The sequence below is a fragment of the Myotis daubentonii genome, chromosome X (genome assembly GCF_963259705.1).
Source record: "Myotis daubentonii chromosome X, mMyoDau2.1, whole genome shotgun sequence".
In the NCBI taxonomy this organism is placed as follows: Eukaryota; Metazoa; Chordata; class Mammalia; order Chiroptera; family Vespertilionidae; genus Myotis; species Myotis daubentonii.
Window position 1 is genome coordinate 135,051,142 of NC_081861.1, and position 26,593 is coordinate 135,077,734.

The window sequence follows — 26,593 nt, forward strand, 5'->3', positions numbered from 1 at the left end:
CATCCTCTCCCACCTCCCCCTCCTGGATGGTCCAGCTGAGGCTTTGTGATGTCAGCCTCACCATGGCAACCCCTGACTGTTGGCCAATCAGAGCTGAGGGGTGTGGCTCCCCATTGTCCTGGAGAGTATATATAGGGGCCAGGACCCTCCCTTGGAGTAGGGCCTGTTGCTACAGCAAAACCAAGTTACTAAGAAAAGAGTGTAGACTAGTTTAGATAACACATCCGACTCCACCCACAAGGATGGAGGAAGAATCTTCAAGTACTAGAAGGAAGTGGAAGTGCCTTTCCCCAGACAATGAGGAAGATAAGGAGAAGGTCAGACTGCCCTACTCATATGCCTCCTCTTCCCCAATAATTCCTCACCCAAGACTTTGGCCTTGTGCTTTTTGGGCACAGACACTTCCTCATTCAATCCATTGTCAGTCTATGACAAGCCCTTTTCCCGCCCTTTTCCCACCCATTTCCCAATTTCTTCCCCAAAGCCAATGTCTGTCTGTGTTTAACTTGTCTCCCAACTAGATAGCGAAGATAATGAAGATGGTCAACTCAGTCCATAAGATGAATAAAGACAAGAAGGAGAGAAGCAGACAGAAGCACCGAATTGTAGCTCACCACAGGAAGGGACGAAAACCTCCAGTCAGCAAGCCACCAGACGAAGAAGAAACAGTGCCAGAGTGTTCAACCATGAGTGATGCCGAGACGCCAATGGAAGAAGACCCTTATGTATGTGTAGCCTCTCTACTAAAAATGCTTGAGAAATGGGCATTATGAGACCAAAACATAACTGGTCTCCTTGAATAAATACCATGTGTGAATGAAGCAAAAGTGTTTGTATTTCCTGTGTGTTCTCTGATGATGGGGAGGGAGCACAGGACGGGGCAGATATGTGAGAAGGGAGGGACGGAGAATTCTACTAGTTTGGGCACCAGACCAGCCATTCCTAGTTAGCCAGACATGGAGAAGGACAAGGTGAAGACTGAAGATGAATTTTTTCCTTAACATTCATCATGCTGGCAAGGAAGAAAAGAAGTTGTTGTTTCTGCTTGTGTTGGCATCGAGGGGATGGTGGGGGTTGGGGTGATGGGGAACGGTGTTGTGTGAGGTTTGGCAGTGTGTATTAATGACTCTGATTTCCATTTTAGATGTTAGACTATTGACAGCTTCAAGCCTCATTCCTTTCTCTTTCCTGTCCAGCCAACATTTGGAGAAGGTGATAGAAAAGGAGTTTCTGATCATAAAATAGATACAAATATGTCTAAACTAAACCATTAGAACAATTGTATTGCCTCAATTTCCCGTAGTCAAAGCACCTATTGACCTAAAATATTTTCTAGTGCATAATGGCACTCTGAACTAATGAATAGTAAAATAAATCTTCTGCCCTTAGCATCGGCTTGACAAAATGTTACCCTGGGGACCTTCCTCTCTACCTATCAGAGAACACCTTTCACCCTTGTTGAAAAAAGGACCCAATGTAAATGAAAACAGGACCTTCTCACATAGACACCCATTATATAAGACCTAGTTAGAGAAGGTATAATGGTTCCTACTGCTTCTGAATTTTACAGCTAATTTTGACCTGCTGTTACCTGAGATGTAGGATGGGTGCCTCAGTGTGAATTTTCAGGCCATTCATGTCATGGTCACATGCATTAGGGATCCATATCTAATAGTATTAAAATTACAGATTCTACACAAAGAAAGTGGTAAATAATTAGCAGTCATAGCAAAGTATTGGACTGACATGTTCTACTCAGTACCTATTTCAACAGACTGTAGCTACAGTTAACCTTCACCTTTAGAGATGTAACACAGTTTTTTGTGGGTACACAAGGGTACCTCTCCAGTCCTGTTATCTTTCATATCTTTGTAGACAGTATCTTCACCACACTTATCTCTTCAAATTAGTCAGTTTAGCAAATGAACACAGAGGGTCAGGAGGCCTCCTTCAAGTAGTCCTCAATCGTGCTTCCCAACCTGGACATACCTGTGACTCTCAGATTGAACCCTATGTCTCAGTTCCCAAATCAGATGGGACTGCCACTGTGTTTACCTTGTGAACATTTGTTGCGTCTTAAGCAGTTGTTGGTCCCCTTTCTCTACAGAGCTCGGTTGGACAGCCTGTTCAGTATACAGGTCTGTGAGGTAGTCACTCATGGGGGAAGAGTACTTACTAGGAGGGATGCTGATGTCACACACCGGAAAGCAGAAGATGCACTGGGAACTGGCATAACGCTTCTGCCTTTGCTGCCCACCTCTGCTCCCCCCCCCGTCTCTCTCTCTCCCCCCACAGTAACACACACACACACACACACACACACACGCATGCCCATGATCCTCATCCTCGGGGTTCTACAGCGAGACATCCCTGTCACCCCTGTGACAAATCCAAGCGATTAATTCAGTCTCTTCCATGGAGCATTCAATAACCATGAAGGTACTGACTAGGTTGAGGTTCTCCGGAAGAAAAAGAAATCAATATGAGGAGCGTAGTGGAGAAAATCAGTCAAGTGTATCCAGGAAACACACACATACACACCCCACATGCAACCTGGGAAGAGCCAGGTGTTGGAGTGAAGTGTGAAAATTCATGTAGTTAGTGAAATTTAGGTATGGGTATTTAGTTCTCTGGGATTTAATTAATACATCTAAAATACTAAGTAATGTGCTGCATGATTCAAACAGCCAAGGTAAGTAGCGTAAGTGTCCCTCAATAGATGAGTGGATAAGGAAGATGTTCTACACACACAGATACCCAAGCACCCACATCCCTTCTTTGTGGAATATTAAACGTAGAGACAGTCACACTCATTGAAACAGAGTAGAAACGTGTTTGCCAGGGGCTGAGGGGTGGAGGAAGTAGGAAGAGCTTGATAAAAGGGAACCAACTTTCAACTATAACGTCAATAACATCTGAGGATTTAATGTAAAGAACACACAAACAAAAGTTTAAGGTTCTCTAAAACAAGAAGTGCAGAACACTGTACAGCCAGGAGGATGCCCATGAGGCCTGACATGATGGCTACAGTTTAATACGGTGTCCTGGATGGGATCCTGGGGCAGAAGAAGCACATTAAGTAAAAGTAAGGAAATCTTATAAAATGAGGACATCAATACAGCAGAACCTCACTTCTTGAACTTAGTTTCATTCATAAAGCTGTTTGAGAAGTGATTTGTTTACAAACCAAAATCAGCCCCAGCCAGTTTGTCGCAGTGCATAGAGCATCAGCCTGTGGACTGAAATTTCCTGGGTTCTCTTCTGGTCAAAGGCACATGCCTGGATTGTGCACTCAATCCCCAGTTGGGGTGTACAGGAGGCAGCCAATCAATTATTCTCTAACATCACTGATGTTTCTTTTTCTCTCCCTTTGCCTTCCTCTTTTGAAATCAATAAAAATATAAAACAAGAAAACCAAATAATTTTCTCATTAGATATATATGTAAAATGAATGAATCCATTTCACACACACAAATGATTGTGTATTTTAACATTCTCATATTCGGTACCAGTGGCCCAGTGCATGAAATTCATGCACAGGGGAGGCAGGGTTCCCTCAGCCCAGCCTGCACCCTCTCCATTTGGGGACCCACAGGGATCGGGCCTAAACTGACAGTCGGACATCCCTCTTGCAATCGGGGACCGGTGGCTCCTAACCACTCACCTGCCTTTCTGCCTGATTGTCCCTAATTGCCTCTGCTTGCCTGCCTGATTGCCCCTATCCTCTCTAGCTGCCTGCTGGATCACCCCCCCAACTGTCCTCCCCTGCTGGCCTGATCATCCCTAACTTCCTCTACCTGCTTGATCGCCCCTAACTGCCCTCCCCTGCTGGCCTGATCTCTCCCCCAACTGCCCTCCTCTGCCAGCCAACTTGGTTCTGATTGGTCAGTTTCCATGCCAGTCAGCATCTCTGGACCTATCAACGGGGCCTGATCAGAAAGGTGGGCTGATCAGCAGCCCAGGTGGAGGCCTGGAGAGAAATGGAGGCGCTGCTGGTGGCCAGGCGGAGAGAAAAAGTGAGGCAAGCTGTTTCAACGGCTGCCAGAGGGGCTTCAGATCAGACCCTGCCTCTCTCTCTGCAGCCCTCTCTCCCGGCCTGATCCACAGCCCCCTAGGCAGTTCTGGTCTGGTCAAGCCTTCAGTTCTAATCAGTCATTATGACCCTGGCTCTTTATTATATAGATGGGCCCTTGGAGCCCAGCAATCTGGTTTCTGATTACTGTTCTGCTCTCACTGGCTTTGGCCTTGGGGACAAGATCCTCAGTCTTTCTAAGTTCCACGTTCTTTATTTGTAAAGAGGAAATACCAGTACTTATCTAACCGGGTTATTCTATTAAGTGACATAATGCTTGTAAAATGCTGCCTAGGATTCCTAAGCTATAACCAGTGCCTAATCCATGTTACTAATCAACGGATGAATGTGTTGGCATTAATAGCAACAATATTAACAGAAAAGAATACAGCTTCTTGAGATGCCAAAGGGAGAAAAAGAGAAACGAGATGTTAGCTAAAGGTCTCAGCGGCGAGCAATGTGACTGCCAAATGGAAATGACAATAATGAAAATAATCACAGTCCTCTTCGCAGCACTGTTGTGAGAACAAATTATAGACGGGCAAACTGCTTTTAGTGTCTTGGGAGAAAGGTATTATGTAAATTCAAGTTCTTTTGCTTTTCATTATTTTCCCTTGAAGACTGCAAAAAAAAAAAAAAAAAAAGATCCTAGTGGGTGACTGAGAACAGGGACTGAGGGAGGAGAAGGGGAGAGAAAAGCATTCAAAGAAGAGAGAGAGAGAGAGAGAGAGAGAGAGAGAGAGAGAGAGAGAGAGAGACTGACTCCATGGCCATTACATTTGCTTGAATAACCGTCACTTACCTAGCCACACAGCTAAATAGGAGGTGGGATGAATGTATGACCACCGTACCTTCTCGCTCTTGTCCAGGAAATGTCTAGATTGTATGTCCGTGTGCTCAAGGCATCCTCTCCATCTTGTCGACATGGCTATTGCCTTCACATGCATCACTGTGCTCTGTGTGTTCAGCACCCACCCAAAATATTCTCCCAGACAACTCCCAGTCTGCTTCCAGGGCAGACCGATACCACGTGTTCTGGGAGAGTTAACACGCAAAGGCCAGTCTGTGCAACTGCTTTGTTAAAATTGAGTTTACTGAGCCCAGCTGGCGAGGTTCAGTGGTTAAATGTCGACCTATGAGCCAGAAGGTCACAGTTCGATTCCCGGTCAGGGCACATGCCCAGGTTGCGGGCTCCATCCCCAGTAGGGGGCGTGCAGGAGGCAGCCGATCCATGCTTCTCTTCCTCTCCCTTCCTCTCTGAAATCAATACAAATATATTTTAAAAAAATAAAATGGAATTTACTGAGGTATCACTGGTTAATAAAGTGACATAGGTTTCAGGGGTACAATCCTCTAATCCATCATGTGTGTATTGTACTGTGTGTTCACCACCCCAAGTCAAGCCTCCTTCTGTCACCATGTATCCTTTACCCTCTTCTACCTCCCCAAATCCCTGGCCCTCTGGTGCCCACCATACTGCACCTGTTGCTTTAAACTGAACATTTCAGAAGACAAGGCTGATCAGTTTTTGAAGAAAAAAAAAAGTTAAATTTCTATCTCGGACTCCATGGATATGCCTGACTTTGTCCGGTGAGATGATACTGTGAAGCTTAGGGCATGCATGACAGCCATTTCTCAAACTGGTTTTCAAATTAATTCACCCAATAACCATATTTGGGGAAAATAGGTTTATTTTTCTTTTCTTTTACCAGGAACTGGAATGCCTCCAGTCTCCTTTCTCCCTGGTCTATTTGGAACAATTTGAACCCCCTTACTGAGGTATTATGTTGATCATGCTGCTTCCATTCTCAAAACACTATCATTTGCGACTGCATCTCAGATTCCAGGACAATTCCTCATCTTTTTCTCCCAACAAGACACACTCCCAGTAGCTTTCCATTTATCTCCCCTTCCATTAGATACTACGTATCTCCCCTTTCATTCCACCAACGTGTGACAAGCCCCTACTATGCGTCAAAGACTGTTCTAGGCTCTCTGGATGCCACAGTGAACAGAACAGAAAGGAAGCCCTGCCCTTCTGGGGTCGCCATGCTGAGGAATCACCTGGGCGTTTGAGCAGAGGGCGCCCTCGCTGGCTGGGAGTGGGCCCGGGCAGCCCTCCCCACCCTCCAGCCGTCTATGTTCTCATCCAGGTGATGCAGAAACTGGACCAGACCTCCAATCACCTGGTTTCTCCTCGACACCCAAAGCCGCTAGCCTTTCCGCTGATGAGTCCCCTGCCTTCATCAAGCTGCTTTGCCCCACATCAAAAGGTGCCTGTCCCTACAGCTTCCTGTGCCCTTTTCTTTAACGACCCTCTCCCTTCACAATACTCTCCAGGAGCCACTCCTTTCAAGTCTTTCCACATCAAACCATCTGCCTCTAGACCTCCGGTGTCCATGGCAACCTCTCTAATGCAGGGACAGCTCTGCAGGGGCAGGGGGAGGGGGGCGCTCCCTCTCAAAGAAGAGAGGGAACAAGTGGCGACAAAGTGAGAAACACATGCTTGACCACCTGGGGGCACGTGTTTTTTGGTTTTATTTTTTAATCAGAAGGTTACTTGGCTGTAGGGTGTTTTTTTAAAAACACACACACATATATCCTTATTGATTTCAGAGAGGAAGGGAGAGGGAGAAACATCAACGATGAGAATCATGGATCGGTTGCCTCCTGCACGCCCCCTACTGGAGAACAAGCCTGCGACCCAGGCATGTGCCCTTGACTGGAATCGAACCTGGAACCCTTGAGTCCACAGGACGACGCTCTATCCACTGAGCCACACCAGCCAGGGCAGAACCCCCTGCTTTCCAAAAAGGACCTCAGAAATGCTGGTGGGTGAGTTCCCTGCAGCTGCCTGAGGAAAAATAAATGTCATAGTGACAAGAGCCCCACAAGTATTTTGAACCCTATGTTGTATGTCCTCAAAGATGCTCTCTGCATAGTGTATATGGATACATATTTAATTCACATCAGACACATTTTAGTCGATGGTCTGATTTTATTTTAAAGATGAAGCTTGAGATGAGCTCATGCTTACATATAATATAGATTATATGTAAATTTGCCAAACATAAAAACACGGCTACACAACCAGGTGCATATCTGCCGAAAAGCGATCGCTCTGGCCATTTCTTTTTTGTTTGTTTGTTTTGTTAATCCTCACCCGAGGACACTTTTCCATTGACTTGTAGAGAGAGTGGAAGAGAGAGGAACATCAATATGAGAGAAACACATCATTTGGTTGCCTCCCGCATGAGCCCTGACCAGGACCCGGGCCGGGGAGGAGCCTACAACCATGGTACGTGCCTTCAACCAGAATCAAACCCGGGACTCTTTGGCCTGCAGGCCAATGTTCTACCCACAGAGCCAACCCAGCTAGGGCTGCTCCGACCATTTCTTTGTGGACCGATGACACAACTACTCCAAACATTGGCAGTGAAAAGATTCACTGTGGCCGGTTTTGTGTCACGGCAATAGTTCAATTGAGAGTTGAACCCATTCCTCTGGCCGGCCACATTGTCTATCAAAAAATCGTGATGATTTGGTTCCCAATGCAGACTCCATGACTCCATAACAGAGAATGCTGAGCAACCTAAACTTATCACTCAGCTCAGTGATTTCTGCCAACTGCTGCTGGCTCATGTCATTGACACCATCCCCCACCCGGAGCTCAGGCGAGAAATCTGAATCTCTTAAACTCTGCATCAAATACACCAGGTTCTGCCAACTCTCCCCCTCCAACACTTTGCTCTGTCCCAGGACTCCTCGGGTCCAATCTCCTCGCTGTTACTTCCCACCTGGATTCTTTCAAGAACTTCTAATGGCTTCTCTGGTTCCATGCTTTCTCCCAGGTTCCATCTCCACGCGGTGTATTTGAACCTGCGAATTGGCTTATTTTACACTACTGCTTCAACCCCGCCAACGGTTCCCTCTTTCCTGGAATAACATCCAGACTTCTTTACATGGTCTAGACCCGTGGTCGGCAAACTGCGGCTCGCGAGCCACATGTGGCTCTTTGGCCCCTTGAGTGCGGCTCTTCCGAAGCCTTAGGAGCACCCTAATTAAGTTAATGACAATGTACCTACCTATATAGTTTAAGTTTAAACAATTTGGCTCTCAAAAGAAATTTCAATCGTTGTACTGTTGTTATTTGGCTCTGTTGGCTAATGAGTTTGCGGACCACTGGTCTAGACCGGGGGTCAGTGTATTTATTTTTTCTATTAAGGGCCAGACAGCAAATATTTCAGGTTTTGTGGGCCAGACAGCCTCTTGCTACTACTCTAACTCTGTAGTTAACACCGAAGTAGCCGCTGACGGGTGGCTCAGTGGTTGAGCGTGGACCTATGAACCAGGAGGTCAAGGTCAGCGTGCAGGGCAGGGCCCATGCCCGAATTGCGGGCTTGATCCCCAGCAGGGGGCGTGCGAGAGGCAGCCGATCAATGGTTTTCTCTCATCATTGATGTTTCTCTCTCTCTCTCCCTCTCCCTTCCTCTCTGAAATCAATAAAAATATCTATTAAAAAAAGCTAACCACTGACAATATGTAAATGCGTAGCCATGACTATGTTCCAATAAAACTCATTTTATACCAACGGACTATGGGACAGACCTGGCAAGCGAGCCACAACTTTCCAGCCCCTACTCTAGGCCACCCTCTGTCACCCAGTTCCTCTCTGTTTCTCCCGGCTTTTCACACTACTTTCCCCTTATCCCTATTTCTCGCCCCCAATCACCCTAAGCTCTTGGTTGCCCTTTCCCATCCTCACAGTCACAGCTGAACTGTCGCCTCCTCGCTGAGGAATGTTCCGTGTGCCTCGTCCTGTGCCATCCCTCTCCCTTAAAGGGCCCGTTCTTTGCCTCCAGGGCACTTCCCGCAACGTTTAATTATCTACGTATTCGCTTGTTTCACCTCTTCCTGTCCATCTTCCTCACTAGATCATGTGTTGGAGGAGGTAAGGGCCCAGGTCTGAGTGGTTCACTGCTCCATAACCAGCAGCCACCACCACGCCTAGCATACAGTGGGTGCCTAATAAATATTTATCGAATCAATCCATGGCATCTCTTTGAGTCTTTGTTTGCTCACCTCTAAAATGGCCAGTAAAACGCCCTAGCCAGCTTGGCTCAGTGGACAGAGCGTCGGCCTGTAGACTGAAGAGCCCTGGGTTCGATTCCGGTCAAGGGCACATGCCCAGGTTGCGGGCTCGATCCCCAGTCGGGGGCATGCAGGGGACAGCCGATCAATGATTCTCTCTCATCATTGATGTTTCTATCTCTCTCCCTCTCACTTCCGCTCTGAAAGCAATAAAAATTTTAAAAAATAAATAAAAGGGCCAGTAATAATACTTGCCTTAGAGTAGCAGGGGTGGGGGCCCTTTTTTCTGCCAGGGGCCATTTGGATGTTGATAACATAATTCCTGGCCATACACAATTACCAACTTAAACATGAGCCTGGTACATGGAACAGACTATCAAATCTCAGAGGGAAGGCAGGAGCGGTGGGAGGTAATCAACCAAAGTCCTTGTATGCATATATCCATCCCCCATAGACACAGACAACAGGGTGGGGAAGGCCTAGGGCGGGGTGGGCTAGAAGGGGTCGATGGAGGAAGAAAGGGGACATATGTAATACTTTCAACAATAAAGATTTTTTTTAAAAAATTAGCCTGATACATTTGGTCAAATATTAAATTAACTCGAGCCTAATGCCTTGGCAGGGCCAGACCAAATAATTTCACGGGCCTTATTCAGCCCGCGGGCCGGACGTTCCCCACCCCTGTACAGGACTGCTGTGCTGATTACATAGGTCAGGCACCCAGGGAAGTGGTGAACTCAGCCATTTGCCTTGCATTTGTTCTCATCTGCACAGATACAGTCCTGATGGATAGGATCATTTCTTTAAAACACTCTCCACTCTTTCGAATGGCGTTCAAGCGGGGGGTGATCTATGGCCCCAGTCACAACATGCAGGCTTCTTTAGTTGCATATTTATGATCCAAGTTAAAGATGAGAAAAGCATGGTTTTCTTTTAAAAGCAGATGCTTTTTGCTAGCTCAATCAATTCACTCAAGTCCTTATGTACAGATAATGTCAGTGAATGTGGAATGTTGGGTTAGAACAGATGTTGGATTACAGACAGGTGATCTCTGATATTTGATTTGATGTGTTTCTAGAACAGTGATGGCGAACCGTTTGAGCTCGGCGTGTCAGCATTTTGAAAAACCCTAACTTAACTCTGGTGCTGTGTCACATATAGAAATTTTTGGATATTTGCAACCATTGTAAAACAAAGACTTATATTTTTGATGTTTATTTTATATATTTAAATGCCATTTAACAAAGAAAAATCAACCAAAAAATGAGTTCGCGTGTCACCTCTGACACGCGTGTCATAGGTTCGCCATCACTGTTCTAGAACACACAACAGAACTTAACTTTTGATGCTCCTTTGTCTCCTTAAGATGTCCTTGGCAGCTGAGATGTGGTGAGGGAAGCAGCAAGAGTGAAGCCAGGGCAAGCACCAGAGGTAAGCGGTGTACAGGGTGCGTGCTGATCTCAGGGGCTTTCACTCCCATCAACCAGCACCCACACTTGAGTCTTTGTTCAAGAAATACCCTCAACCCGGCCGGTGTGGCTCAGTGGTTGAGCATCGACCTATGAAGCAGGTCACGGTTTGATCCCCGGTCAGGGCACATGCCCGGGTTGCGGGCTCCATCCCCAGTGTGGGGCGTGCAGGAGGCAGCCAATCAATGAATCTCTCTCATCATTGATGTTTCTATCTCTCTCTCCCTCTCCCTTCCTCTCTGAAATCAATAAAAAAACATTTGGAAAAAAAAATACTCTAAGGCTACTGCATCTAAAGGGTGTCCCAAAATTCACTCAAGAAGTAATTTTGATTGAAAACACAGGTTTATAATTAAAAATTGTAAGTGTTTTATTGATTCATAAAGTATACAGTATAGGGTTATGTATGGAATAGCACATCGGGTAAATGGCCTGTACGGCACAAAAAAAACTGGGTTATGTTGCAATAGCGAGCACTATTAACTGTTATTGCCTGAGCAGCCGCATTTCGGTCATGGAAAATTTCAACAAAAATTTCAACAAAAGAGTGCGTTATGTGCCAGCAAAGCCGTGGAGGCCATTTACCCGATATGCTATTCCATACATAACCCTATACTGTATGCTTTAGGAATCAATAAACAATTTACAACTTTTAATTATAAACCTGTGTTTTCTATCAAAATGACTTCTTGCGTGAATTTTGGGACAGCCTTTATCATTGCCTGAGAGCACGGAGGGGGCAATGTGACATAAAGTCCCAGGGAAGGAGTACAGACACTCCATCTCCCTGCCTCTGATGGGACCCCTGCTAGGTGACACCTAGAAGCACGAAGTTACCCACATGGGACTTGCCTGGCATGGCATCTGTGTTTGGCATCTTTTCCTTCCAGGCCCCAGCTTCCCACCCCCGTCACTTGTCCTGGCAACTCTTCCCATGAAGCCCCTTGAACATGGATCCTCATCTCAGGTCCTGGTTGTGGGAGCCAAAGCTAAGACAGTGAGCAAGTGCTTAAGGAGGACAATGGGTATTCTCTCTATAAACCGTCACTTCAGTCTCATTCTCAACGGGCATGATCTGGGTAAACTTTCTTGAAAAAATATGCTTTTATTGATTTCAGAGAGGAAGGGAGAGGGAGAGAGAGAGAAACATCAATGATGAGAGAGAATCATGGACCGGCTGCCTCCCACACGCTCCACACTGGGGATCGAGCTCACAACCCGGGCATGTGCCCTGACCGGGAATGGAACCGTGACCTCCTGGTTCATGGTCAATGCTCAACCACTGAGCCACACCGGCCGGGCTGGGGAAACTTTTGTGGAAGGTACAAATAGGCAAGTCCAGCTTACTTGACTTAAGTCAATGCCATTCAACAATTTCTGAGCTTGAAAGAGTGGGAAGAGAAACTCCAAGAACTTGGACTTGCAAATAAATGAGAAACAGACCAGGTTAAAAGGCAGACTTCCTATGCCAAGGCCATACTGGGAACATGTTTTCTTTATCAAGACATATTGAAATAACGATCATTAACAAGACTCAGTCTTTGAAAAGGATGGCTTGAAATGTTCTTTTAGAAGGAATAAATGCCAATCTGCATTTGTCTTACATAAAGATTTCACCGAGCAAAGAGGTAATTACAGCCTGACAGATGCCTAAAATAGCCTTGATTCTGTTTCTTTTTCGATCCAGAGGTGGGCAGATACCACCCTGGTGCCTCTGAGTTACAGCTTATGAAAGTTGGAAGAAAGAAGATCTATCGAACTATCATGTTTAGACGATACAAGCCTGGCGACTACCTTCTCCTCCTCCCTCCTATCTTCACTATCCTTTAAGCCAGTGGTTCTCAACCTTCTGGCCCTTTAAATACAGTTCCTCATGTTGTGACCCAACCATAACATTATTTTTGTTGCTACTTCATAACTGTCATGTTGCTACTGTTATGAATCATCATGTAAATATCTGATATGCAGGGTGGTCTTAGGTGACCCCTGTGAAAGGGTCGTTCGACCGCCAAAGGGGTCGCGACCCACAGGTTGAGAACCGCTGCCAAAGAAAAAGGCCAAGTTCATGTCTCCAATGGCCATGGCTCAAACCCCTTCTTGTGTCGACAGTGGTGCTGCCTGGCTCCCGTGTGGTCCGCGACAATGGTCCTCAGACGCTGTGTCACTTGCCATCCATGCCTGACTCTGGGCTCGGCTGTTCCCTGGCTGCGCCCCTCCGGGAAAAATGCTACACTTCGTTGAGCCTCTTGAACCTCATTCATAGGATAAAGAAAACCTTTTTTGGCCCACCTGGTGTGGCTCCGCGGTTGAGTGTCAACCCAGGAACCAAGAGGTCACCGGTTCGATTCCCGGTCAGGGCACTGCCCAGGTTGCAGGCTCGATCCCCAGCGTGGGGCATGCAGGAGGCAGCCGATCCATGATTCTCTCTCCTCATGGATGTTTGTAGCTCCCTCTCCCTTCCTCTCTGAAATCAATAAAAATATATTTAAAAGAAGAGAAAAGAAAAGAAAAGAAAAGAAATGACGAGAAAAGAAAAGAAAAGAAAAGAAAAGAAAAGAAAAGAAAAGAAAAGAAAAGAAAAGAAAAGAAAAGAAAAGAAAAGCTTTGGTGTTAGTCTCCTAGTAAAGGTATCCATCATGGACGGACACAGCCTGAAAACAGCAGTGGCAGAGGCAATGCCTTCGGTGGATGGAATGTTCCCCCCGTACTTTATGAATGGACGCTTGGCAGGGCGTCCATTTTTAAACACAAAGCTTTGTTTGATGTCCACAAGTGTCAAATTCTCAACATGTAAACGTCATACAGCAGATTACACACGCATCCTAGAAAGTGGTCTGCTGTTCCCATCCAAGGAGAAAGGGGCTACTTTGTTTTGAACAGAATGGCTAGGCTTTATATTTCATACTAGGTGACTATCTCTTTTTTATGAAAAAAAAAAAGAAAGAAAAAAAGAAGGCAGATTTTCACCTGAGCCCGTGAGAATTACCATCTTCTATATAATAAAAGCCTAATCAGCCATTATGACGGAACTACTGGAATAACCAGTCGCTATGATGCGCACTGACCACCAGAGAGCAGGCGCTCAACACAGGAGCTGCCCCCTGGTGGTCAGTGTGCTCCCACAGGGGGAGTGCCTCTCAGCCAGAAGCTGGCGAGCACAGCTGCCATGGCGGGAGCCTCTCCTGACTCCACAGCAGCATTACCGAGCAGCAGCAGCAGGCGCAGTGGGCCTGAGTGCGAGCGGGGCGGCCCCTGGCCCTGATTCGGACTCCTCCCTGGCTGCCTGCTGCTTGGCGCACTACTACATCCCCCTGAAGGGTCATGGACTGCGAGAGGGATGTCCGACTGCCAGCTTAGGCCCGATCTCAGTGCCGCTCTCTATAAAGGCAGTCAGTCTGAACAACTCAGTGACTCAGGGAAGCGCAGGGAACTCAGGGTGAGGCTGCCTCTGCACTTGACTCACCCACTTGATGGTGTTTGCAGGACAGACCATGGTGGCCCAGCCCGTGCGCGTGCAGCAGCTGCTGAAGCTCCAGCAACAGGCTGTGCAGCAGCAGAAGGACATCCAGCCACAAGCCGGCAGTCGGACATCCCCCGAGGGGTCCCGGACTATGAGAGGGTGCAGGCCGGGATGAGAGCCCCTCCCCCATCCAGTGCACGAATTTTGTGCACCAGGCCTCGAGTTTGTCTATATCTGTCTGCTGGGAATGCTAGAGAAGTACTCAAATGGACGTGTTGCAGGACCAGAAGAGATACTGAATTATTTATAAACAGTTCTTCAGAATAAAACACTTGGGATAAAATCTGTAGCTACTGAGCACTATTTGCATTAGGTAAAATCATTTTTTAATATCCTCGAGTTCTCACACAACAAGAGAGAAAGCAACTAGCACAGTGAAGCCAGAAACCCACAGACAACATCCCCAGCCCAGCCAGGTGGTGGCAAAGCCCCATAAACACGCAAATGGGAGGAGCAGGTGGAGACAAAGTGCCAACAGCATCCGTGTGGGAGGAAACAGAGGGGCAGGGGAGGGGGTGTGATGACTCAGAGACCAGAAAGACCCTGGAATTGCCCACAGCGCCACAGAAGACGTGGGAAGTCCCATGCAGGCAGAGCAGGCTACCGACAGCCAGCAGAAGCAGAATGTTTGGCCCGGCTGGTGTGGCTCAGTGGTTGAGCGTTGACCTGTGAACCAGGAGGTCACGGTTTAATTGCCGGTCAGGGCACATGGGCTGGGTTGTGGGCTGGATCCCCAATGTGGGGTGTGCAGGAGGCAGTGGATGGATGACTCTCATCATTGATGTTTCTAGCTCTCTCTCCCTCTCCTTCCTCTCTGAAATCAATACATTATATTTTTTACACATCAACAAAAGAGCTGACTTTAACAATGGTAAGTAAAATAAAATTATTGCACTCCTGAATCCAGTTAGAGGCCGAAGGACACAGAGAGGAACGATCCCAAATGATTTTCAAACAGTATTTTGAACATCATTGTAATATACGCCATAAAGACAGATAGAACTGTAATAAAAATGCTGGAAAATGTGTTCTGTCATCGGATTATTTGTGACAGCATTGTGATGCTGAGGCTAGTGTGTGTAGTGTGGGATACAGTTGAGAAATTATGATGGGGTCACTAAGATTTGGGATATATGTTCGAGTAAAAGGAAATAAAGATTTAAGATAGACGAGGTTACATAAAATCTTGCTGTCCTGAATTTGAATCAGACATACTGGTATGAGCTCATGATGGATTTTATGTTTAAAAAATGCGTGTGAATGTCTTAGTTCTGTCCTTACCGATGAGCACGCTAGCATGCAGATTACTAACTACCATTTCCCACCAGAAGGAGTTACGACTCCTTGGAGGAATGACTGGTTCCGGATGTGGAAGAACAAATGCACAAGCTGAACCTTGAGTAGCTTAGCAGGAGGTCAGGACAAACAGATTATTAGGGTCATGTCAAGAGGACTCAATAGCCCTCTGGAATGGGCTCCTGCTTACCAAAGACTCAACAAATTGAGCTTCAACAAGAATAACATCAATGGATTTACAGAATCAAATATACCTAAATCCAGCAGCTCAGAAAAAACAATCCTTAAAAAAACAGTAACACCCGCCCAGCCAGTGTGGCTCAGTGGCTGAGTGTCGACCTATATGAACCAGGAGGTCACGGTTCAATTCCCAGTCTGGGAACATCTCTGGCTGCAGGCTTGATCCCCAGTAGGGGGCGTGCAAGAGGCAGCCAATCGATGATTCTTTCTCATCATTGATGTTTCTCTTTCTCCCTCTTCCTTCCTCTCTGAAATCGATACAAATATATTTTTAAAAATAAAAATAAATGAAATTATTTCCAACACCCCTCAGGCCTGACAAGCTCCGCCCACCTCCTTTGCAGTCCCACCAGCCAGTAAACTCACTGTTTGCTTGCACCCATTGAATTACATTTCATTTCTGCCTGAAAGGCTCTTACTAATCACAGCTATGTGACTTTTAAGACATGCTATATATTTAAGGGCTCAGGGGAGGACATGCTTTATGGAGAAAAGAAACAAGTTACAGTGGAAGGTTAATTTTAAGGGCCGCCCACGTACTGTATTACTTTGTCAAATCATGGAAACCAGAACCTCACAGTGCTTAGGAAACATAATACATGCAGGAAATGAAAGGCTGAGAAATGTGCTTTTCTTTTTTAATCCTCACCCAAGGATATTTTTTCCATGGATCTTTAGAGAGAGAGTTGAGGGGGGGCGGAGGGGGAGGAGAGAAACATTGATGTGAGAGAAACACACTGACTGGATGCTGGGAGCACGCAACCCTGCCCGGGTCCAGGAATTGAACCTGCAACCAAGGTACATGCCCTTGACTGGGAATTAAACCCACGACCCTTAGGTCCACCGGCTGATGCTCTAACCATTGAGCAGGGCCAGCCAGGGCTGGGCCTGTGTTGTTGTTGTTTTTTTTTTAATTTGCACACTTTTGGAAGTTTTCTCCGAAGTTGGGATTTTCCATTATAAGTCCCAAGAGAGGTATCCGTTGCTAATGTGTCTGGCTATTCAATGTTGAAATTAGCAAGCTTCACGTTACCCAGATACCCTGACGTGCTCCATCAGAAAGAACATTCCAAATATTATTTCCAGAATTCAGAGTGAGCCGATACCGCTCATTGGGCTCAATGAGTTAACAGTTTGTTCCACCTCTCATACCCTTGATTTAACATTACATATCAATGCCAGCCCCCAGGGGTAGTGTTTCAGAAAAAGTGGTGAAAATATAGCTCTGACGGGCTTCCTGGAAGAATCCAAGAAGGCTCAAGCTACAGAGCAAGCTCATTTCAGAGCGTAGACTTTTGTGCATAAAAATACAGACGGAACAGCAGCAAGGAGCTAAAAGGGAGCGAGGGATGTTTAACTGTGATAAGTTCTCACATAGAGGAAAAATAACAACTCCTTTGTCTTCTAGGTCTTTTATTGTTTGACCTAGAAGCCTTAATGAAGTTCGCCTCAGTTGTTGAAGTTGGAAATATTCAGAATACAAAGAGGCAGAGCTGTTGGAATCAAAGTGAAATCTTATTTGGAATAATAATATGTTACAATTGCTTCTGTCTGCATGACAAGAGCTATAATTTCTTTTGTACTTTTCTGTCTAAACATATGCACTGCATGGAGGAAATGAATCTATATTTAATCTTTTAAGTGGTTCTCAAATGGCTTATTAACTGATTTTTAGTGTTTACCTCGTGGTGCTACATAACTTGGCACACTTAATAAACACTGATTTAAAATGAGCTGAATACTAAGAAGCAGGGATGTTGAAATATAAGTGTCATCTTGCCGTAGCCGGTTTGCTCAGTGGCTAGAGCATCAGCCTGCCTACTGAAGGGTCGCGGATTTGATTCGGGTCAAGGGCACACACCTTGGTTGCAGGCTCGATCCCTGACCCTGGTAGGGGCCCATGTGGGAGGCAACCAATGGATGTGTCTCTCTCACATTGATGTTTCTCTCTGTCTCTCCCCCTCCCTTCCACTTTCTCTAAAAACCAATGGAAAAAATATCGTTGGGTGAGGATTCACAAACAAAACAAAACAAAACAAAGCATAATCTTATGTAGACCAAGACCAATCTGATAGACATGAGCTCATATGTGTGAATGTGGAATCAAAAAGCATCTCAGAGTGGAGAAATGGCACTAAAGAGAGCGCCCACTTTCCTTCCTTCTGCATTTTGTGCACATTAAAAGATAAGACTATTTCATGTGCTCGGCATTTGTACTCCATGGCACTAGTTGTCAGAAAGAAGCCATTTCTTTGTATCTCTAAATGCAGCTCAGCCGGGAACTCTTGCCCAGTTGGCTGGTGGGAAACACGTTCCCAGTTGTTTCTGAAAAGGTTTCCCCTCTTGCCTCGGTCATGCCAGGGTCCCGGGGATGTCACACAGCTCTCACCGTTCCGGAAAGGCCGTGTGGCGGTCCGCAGGCTGTCGCGCTCAGTGCTGAAGGGTCTCTTAGCCATCAAGGGGTAGCATGTTGTAGGAGAATGGGTTGGCCTCCTGGCTTCATCAAGTATGGCTCAACTGACTTTGGGAAAGTGATGGAACTCTCTAGTTTAGCCCAGAGCCTTGCATTTGTCTAATCCTGCTGCTTTGTCTATTTAATATATTTTTATTGATTTCAGAGAGGGAGAGAGAGCTGGAAACATCAATGATGACAGAGAATCTTGATCGGCTGCCTCCTGCACACCCCACACTGGGGACGGAGGCTGCAACCCGGGCATGTGCCCTGATGGGGAATCAACAGTGACCTCCTGGTTCAAGGGTTGATGCGCAACCACTGAGCAACACCACCAGGCAAGAATGGTCATTTAAACCACGAGCCAAATACCTCACGTTAAATCTGTGAGTGAAATCTAAAGAGATGGGAAGAGGTTGAGAACTCTGAAGTTGGTGATAGTGAAGAGAAGAGATAATATAGCGAATGATGCTGATGGAGATGTTTGGAACATATGATGCGTCAAGGTTCAAGTCAACACGTATGCACACGCTTGAGATGAGCAATGGACCTGCTGCTGGCACAATGTGGAAAAAGTCATCAGCTCATTTACATTTGCTTAAAAAAGAATAAAGTAAAATAAAGGCAGGTAGTATTACATGCACTTTTAGGGCTCTTTCGGCAAACGTTGATTTCTTTACAATTCCATGCTCCACATGGCATTAGGCACGAAGACTAACATTATGATAAAACTAGAGGCCCAGTGCACGAATTCGTGCATGGGTGGGGTCCCTCGGCCTGACCAGTGATCTGGGCCAGCCGGCTTGAGGGAGGGACCTTGGGTGGTTGGCCGGCTGCAGGAGGTTGGCTTTGGGAGTGCATTGACCACCAGGGGGCAGCTCTTGCATTGAGCTTCTACCCCCTGGTGGTCAGTGCACGTCATAGCTACTGGCTGGCCAGCTGGTTGTAACAGTTGCTTAGGCTTTTATACGTATATAGATAGGACCTGTTCAGAGATCTTCCCAAGAGTTTGGCCAGGAAAGAAGGCACAGGTCACTGTGCTCTTTAATTCCACAAAGATATTTGGGGGTTTCCAATTGATTCTTGGTGGAGGGTCAGTTTCTGAAAAGACAGGGTCGTGCCTGCTGTTTCCCAGGCACCCAGCAGTGGGCGCTCTCCTGCCCGAGATTCATTGCCTCTCTCCATCCCCATTCGGAGAAGAGGCAGCTGTACTCTGATTTACTGACTATCCTCCTTTTCAGCCTTTGTTCCGAGAACCTAGCGATTTCCCTCCTTTCCAGCAGCCCTGTCCTGGGGCGCTGTGTGCCGTGTGGTTTGGCTGAAAGAACGGGCCCAAAACTCGACCTGCTCAAACAGAACAAAGTCATGGCGAATGGGGGCAGGAGGGGCACTTCAGCGAATACTGCAAAGTATCATCCTGCTCCTTCATGGAAAGGCGTGGTGTAGAAATGAGAAAAAAATCAGAATTCAAATCCGACCTGTGCAATGCAGTGAGCTGTGTGGGAACTTAGATGAGGACTTAATGTATATAACCCTCAGTTTCTTGACCTATGAAATGAGGACCTACCTCCTACAGTTGTAAGAAGCTGATAAACCACCGTGAGTAAAGCTCTCAGCAGAGTAAGAGCACGGGAGAAGCTCTGAGTCAGTGGGAGCTACTGTTGTCTTTATCAAGGTCATCATCACCATCTTGGGACGATTGTGAGCAAGTTGCTGAAGTGTCAGGGTCTTGTCACTAGGAATTTGCACTTCTTTTTTTTTGAGTTTTTTTTTAAATTTTTTTGTTTATTGCTTAAAGTATTACAAAGAGTATTACATATGTCTCCTTCCCCCCACCCCAGACATTCCCCCGGCCTCCTCTACCCCCCCAGTGTCTTGTGTCCATTGGTTATGCTTATATGCATGCATACAAGTCCTTCGGTTGATCTCTCACCCCCTCCCCCTCCCGTCCCCCAACCCTCCCCGGCCTTCCCGCTGTCTCTGTCTAAGGATCCAATGAGCTGATGTATGCGAGAGCCCTTTGTGACTTGTAATCAGTTAGGTATTGTATCAGTTACTGCTCTTAAAGCCGCTAGCAATCATAATGAAGATAAGGCCAATATTATGAACTCTGGTCACCTAAACTCCCTTTTGAAAAGTGGATGGGAAAAAATAAGGAAATAAACAAGCAAACACAGACGTTTGTGGTGGTGTCCCTGACCCTCTCTACTGACCCCCAAAGTTAGTAACTCTTATATCTTGACCCGTTGAAATGGATACTCATCTTCATTATAATTTGTACCACGTCCTGTTATTGTTATGTGTGAATTTCTTTCTTTGTCACAAGTCCGTTTCAGAGAGAGGAAGGAAGAGAGAGATAGAAACATCCATGATGAGAGAGAAAGTCACGTGGGGCTTGGCACTTCCGGTCCACCTTCCTTTGGCAAGAAGCCAGTCCCATGGATGAAGCTCCTTGTACCGGAAGCTAAAGGGAGTCCAGCCATGCCCTAGGCCAGCTGTGCAGCCAGTCTCTGATCCCCCAGGGAATTAGCCCTGGAGATGATCTTATGCCCCAGCACAGCTCAGAAAGGTCAAGTGCACCCAAGAGGACAGGGAAGTGGGTAAGGGCAGTTGACAGTGGTGAACAAGGAATGACACGAAGATATCTAGTGAATCCTAGCGAAATGGATGATGGGGCCAAAGAGCAGGTGTACTGCACCTCTCCCAACACTTCCTCCCGTGAAACAAACACCCCTAAATGTAGCCAGGACCGTGCAGCGTGGGATAAGCTGACCGTATTCTAGGATGGATATGGATTATGATAGTTAATAGGGAGATAACGATACAGTTCTTGCACATGTGAGTGTGTGACCTGAGACCCTTGCCTGCTCCCCCCCCCCCCCCCACCGCCCTCCAGGGTGTTGTTTGGAAAGTAAGCTCAGCCTTTGAGCTCCGAGTCCCTTCTACTCAAGTCTCTAAGGAAGTAAGGCTTATACTTTGTTATTATTTCTTTTCTTTTTCTTTCTTTTTTTTTTTTTAGGGCTTATTCTTTCATACTCAGCATGCTCTGACGACAGACTCAAAAAGATTAGTTTTTGTTCTTTTCAGCTCCTGTAAGAAATTTATAAATTCGTACTTCTAAAAGATTAATAGTTAAGGGCAATAATTATCTTTTTCTATTTCTTTCTTTTATTTATAGATTTTAGAGAGAAAGGAAAGGAGAGAGAGAGAAAGAAAAAGAGAGAGAGAGAGAGAGAGAGAGAGAGAGAGAGAGAGAGATCAATTTGTTATTCTACTTTTTTATGTATTCGTTGGTTGATTCTTGTATGTACCCTGACCGGGGATTGAACCTGCAACCTTGGTATATCAGGACAATGCTCTAACCAACTGAGCTACCTGGCCAGGGCCCAATTTTTTTCTTAAAGAAGATGCTAAGACATTCAGTAATGTCAGCCATATGAGATCATTGAAAACCTGCCCTAGTTTAAAACCTTTTCTGGTTCTTCAATCATCGACATTCAAGCTCCACACACGAGTTGCATAAACGCATGTTCAGTAATGGAGAGATTGAATGGAAGAGTGAGAGATGGTCATTAACAAAATCCAGGGGACACTGAAATAATGTAAGTCAAGCCATTTTTCTTATTCCTTTTCATCGTTCTATGCCAGTAGAACCTATATGAACAATGGATCAAATCCCCTTTTCTCCTTCATCCTCATCAGAATGTTCTCCAACACATTCTATTTTCTAGAACCATCGCCCCCTCCCTCCCCAGGCTCTTTAATCTGCGATTGTCAGAAAGCGTGTACACCACAAGTGTGCATTTGGTGAGACAACAGTCTGTCGTGTCAGCATACCAAGGGGCTGTTCTTTTGCGTTTTCACTCAAATTGCTTGCCTGTCTTCCTATAATAAGGCCTTACTATATCATACATCATCATGCATATTTCATGTGCTGGATGCTCAGATGTTATTTGTTATTGTACTAAGCAGCACCGCCATGCATCTCAGCGCAGCCGAAATTAGACAGAGAGGTGACCTTCCTAATATACTCTTTTGCAGACACAATAGCTCGGGAACATAATCTGACTTGACTTTCTATTATAATTCTGACGAGGAGCGGCTGATAGATACACATGCTGAGATCTCATTTTTAAATGGGTCCCTTCTATGTGGTTTACTTTGTAATTGTTGAACTTGCCAGTCAGCCACTGATTGCCACACGCAGGTAGTCCTGAGTTTTAGCGCCCACTCTCCATAATTCCATTTTTTGAAGATATATTTTTATTGATTTCAGAGAGGAAAAGAGAGATAGAAACATCCATGATGAGAGAGAATCATGGATCAGCTGCCTTGTGCACGCCTCCTACTGGGGATCAAGCCCACAAGCCGGGCATGTGCCCTTGGCCGGAATCAAACCCGGGACCCTACAGTCTGCAGGCTGACGCTTTATCCACTGAGCCAAACGAGCTAGGGCTGGATATGCCAATTTTTGAAGAGAGAACTTTACAGTGTTATTCAAATGATGAGTATTTTTTCTGAAATTTCTTAGGGGCTAAGAAAATGGGATATTTATCTTGTGTAAGATGTAGACATTAAAACACTTATCGGCCGAGGAGCCCATTAAAAGACATTATTTTAGAAGAGCAAAATTTCTAGCTTACTACAAATACGGCCTTGAGAAGGGACAGAGTTTTAAGTACCTGAAGTATTTCATGCTGTTTCAAAAGCATGCCTACTTTCCTTTCAATCCATTTTAAAATACCACAGTCTCTATATCAAGTATGTGGGAATCTTGCACTCATCACAACCCCATTTTGAGAGATATCAACTGTGCATTTTATTTGGGGTTTCAGTCCCAATTTGGCTTAATCAAAGAGAATGCAATCAGACCAGCCAGTGTTGCTCAGTGGTTGAGCATCGATGTATGAACCAGGAGGTCATGGTTCGATTCCTGGTCAGGGCACATGCCTGGGTTATGGGCTTGATCCCCAGTGTGTATCGGGGGGGCACGGGGGGGCGCAGGGAGGAGTGTACAGGAGGCAACTGATCAATGATTCTCTCTCATCACTGCTGTTTTAATCTCTCTCCCTCTCCCTTCCTCACTGAAATCAATAAAAATATATTTCTAAAAAAAATGCAAACAGTTACCTTAATATCTCCTAAAGCAGAGCTTGGCCGAGTTTTTCTCTAAAGGGCCAGATAGTAACTATTTCAGTCTTCGTGCCCACAGGTCTGTCACTAGTACTCCAGTACTCAACTCTGATATGGTAGAGACAGCATCGAATCAAACTCTATTTATGGACTCTGAATTGGAAGTTCATAGGATTTTTTGTTGTTGTTGTTAATGTTTACCCAAGGATATTTTTCCATTAATTTATTGTGATTTTTTTTTTTTAAGATAAAGTGGAAGGGAGGGGGAGAGACAGAGAGAGAGAAACATGGGTGTGAGAGAGACACATTGATTGGTTGCATCGCACGTGCGCCCTGACCAGACTGGGGATCGAGCCTGCAATCTAGGTACATGCCCTTGACTCACAGGGTTTTCACGTGTCACAAAATAGTCTTCTTTTATTTTCCCCAGCCCTTCAAAATGGCAAGAAGCATTCTGAGCTCATGGGCTGTGCAAAGCCAGGTGGCAGGCGGGATGGACTGCAAGCTGTCATTCACGACCCCACGTTTCATTGGTTCACTTATTTTTAACAAATATTCACTGCGCTCCATTACATATAAGGTCCTATGAAGACTTCTCTTTAAAAAGATGCCATTTTCTTCCATAATGCAGCAACCCAGAAAGAAAACAATCTTTCTACCCGGCTGGTGTGGCTCAGTGGTTGAGCATCGACCCATGAACCAGGAGGTCACAGTTCAATTCCCGGTCAGGGCACAGGCCTGGGTTGCGGGCTCCATCCCCAGTAGAGGGCGTGCAGGAGGCAGCTGATGGCTGATTCTCATCACTGATGTTTCTATCTCTCTCTCCCTCTCCCTTCCTCTCTCCCTCTATAATAAAAAACAACAACATAATTTTTATTTTAAGAAATCTTTCTAAAGGCCCCCTGGAAGGCCCGCTGGGAAGTGATGACATTTCAGATCGCTTTTACTCTGCCTCTGTCCTGCAGCAGGCGATGCAGTCACAGCAGACACAAACACAGATATTTCATTCCTTCTATCCTCCCAGAGGCACAGGCATCAAGAGGGCTGATCAGAGAGGCGTGTGCCCCGGGGGAACACGGTGGCTGTGTGACCTGCCATCAGGCCCAGGCATGGCGCTCCAGGATGCCAGCCAGCCCCCCGGCCCGGCGCAGAGCCTGCCTGGATGAGCTATGTCCCTGCTCACAGCCACGCGCGTCTCAGGAGGGAAGTGGTTCCACATACTAACAGTGCGCCTCCCGCCAGGCAGGAAAGTCAGAGCCGCTCCCGATGCCTGTATTCCAGGGCCACAGGAAGGTTGGAGCTAGACTTCGCTCCCAAAGCGGGGGCACCCTGTGCCCTCCCCCCTGTGCCAACACCCTTAGCGATCAGATGCCCGGGGAGGACAGGCATGGCTTTCCAGCCAGCCGCGCAGGCTCCCTTGCTACGCCTGGACTCACATAGGGCGGCTCAGAATCTTAGGATTGAGGGTTTCCCAGGTCGCAGGCCGTTCCATGCTGAATCCGGGAAGGTTGGCCATCCTACAAGTCAGCTTCCTCTATGTCTATTGCTCTATCATCTTTTTTAAAAAAATATATTTTGTTGATTGTTTACAGAGAGGAATAAAGAGGGACAGAGAGTTAGAAACATCGACGAGAGAGAAACATCCATCAGCTGCCTCCTGCACACCCCCTACTGGGGATGTGCCCACAACCAAGGTACATGCCCTTGACTGGAATCGAACCTGGGACCCTTGAGTCCTTAGGCCAACGCTCTATCCACTGAGCCAAACCCGTTAGGGCCTATTGCTCTATCTTCTTATCCTGCCCCTGGTTCTTCCCAGGATGCGGGACCGGCTAGCGCTGCTCTGTGAAGCAGACGCCAAACAGGCTGGGGAGAGGGACCACGTCCCCAAAACCCCGGATGCTCCTCTCAGTGCCTGGCCCCGAGCACAGATGGGCTTTTGGTGATAAGAGCGCAGAAGTGGTAGGAGATGCCGTTCTCAGGTTAAAGGGTCCTGATGATTGATTGCAATAGGACAGGCACAGCTTCGCTGGCAAAAAAGTCAAACGACCCCTTTTGCCCCAATGCACTGACCAGTGCGACTCCAGTAGGTCCCCAAGGAGATGCTAGGCCAGTGGTTCTCAGCCTTCTGGCCCTTTAAATACAGTTCCTCATGTTGTGACCCAACCATAACATTATTTTCGTTGCTGCTTCATAACTGTCATGTTGCTACTGTTAGGAATCGTCATGTAAATGTCTGATATGCAGGATGGCCTTAGGCGACCCCTGTGAAAGGGTCGTTCGACCGCCAAAGGGGTCGTGACCCACAGGTTGAGAACCGCTGTGCTAGGCCAACACTTGGACATCACACGCAATATATGGCCTGGTGCCCATTAAGAATATCACATAACAAGTTATTTACACCTGCAATCAAATGAAACCAATCAATCAAACACATTTTAACCTGTCTTAGCTTTGGCCCCATTATCACTTTGCCCTTGGCCGATGACTTTAAAATTCAATAATGAATTACTCAGTCACGTTTGAAACATCAGGGAACTATACACTTTCGTTTCCGTGGGATTCCGTATGTAAATGACTCATCCCTTAAACTGAATCCAGGCATGGCATGTTGACCTCCTTGGTTCTGGACTGTCCATGTGTTAGCAATTTTGGAAGGAAAAACACGTGGGTAGGGTAAGAGAGATGGGAGTCAAAACCAGTTGGAGCTGAAGTGCATGCATTCTGAATGTTAATGCAGCACAGGGTGAGTGAAGGGGTGTTCTGTATTTATGGAGCACGTGTCTTTTCATGTTAGAGTTCAGCGTCACCGGCATTTTCCAGGTGAATGTGTGTGTGTGTGGGGGGGAGGTGTTTCCACCCTAACGGGCCCGGGCAGCCCATCCTCTGCCCGGTGAGGCCTCAGCTGTGCAGCCGCCTTCTCAGCGGGACCCCGCACAGGAGCCTGTCACCCACCTGACCAGATCGATGACCCGCTCCCTCGGCGCAGCGCTGACTGACTCATCATTAATCATTACGATCTGGTCTCCCGGGATCAGCTTGCCTTCCGAGGGGCCACCTGGAGACAAATGAGAGTGAAGCGCGGGTGAGAAGACCACGGTTAATCGACCCAGCGTAGCCTCCTCTTCTCATCGTGGTTCATGAAGAGCACAGGATGCCACCTGGGGCTCTGCTTCTGTCCTCAACCCTGGCTGCACGTTAGAAGGAACTGGGCTCTCTGGACCAGCCCGAGGCCTGGGTGCAATGAAAACAGAACCTTTTCCCCCACCGGTGTGGCTCAGTGGTTGAGCACCAACCCTTGAACCAGGACAGCCGTGGGC

General features: G+C 46.5%; 1 protein-coding gene across 2 annotated transcripts in view; it reads right to left on the reverse strand.

Annotated features, from left to right (window-relative positions):
• The window catches only part of FRMPD4 (FERM and PDZ domain containing 4), a 192,790-nt gene that overhangs the window by 74,750 nt on the left and 91,447 nt on the right, over nucleotides 1–26,593 (reverse strand). For both annotated transcript variants that reach the window (XM_059679131.1, XM_059679130.1), the window contains exon 3: nucleotides 26,229–26,331. In XM_059679131.1, coding sequence (XP_059535114.1) covers nucleotides 26,229–26,331 — 103 coding nt within the window. The remainder of the gene's footprint in view (nucleotides 1–26,228; nucleotides 26,332–26,593) is intronic.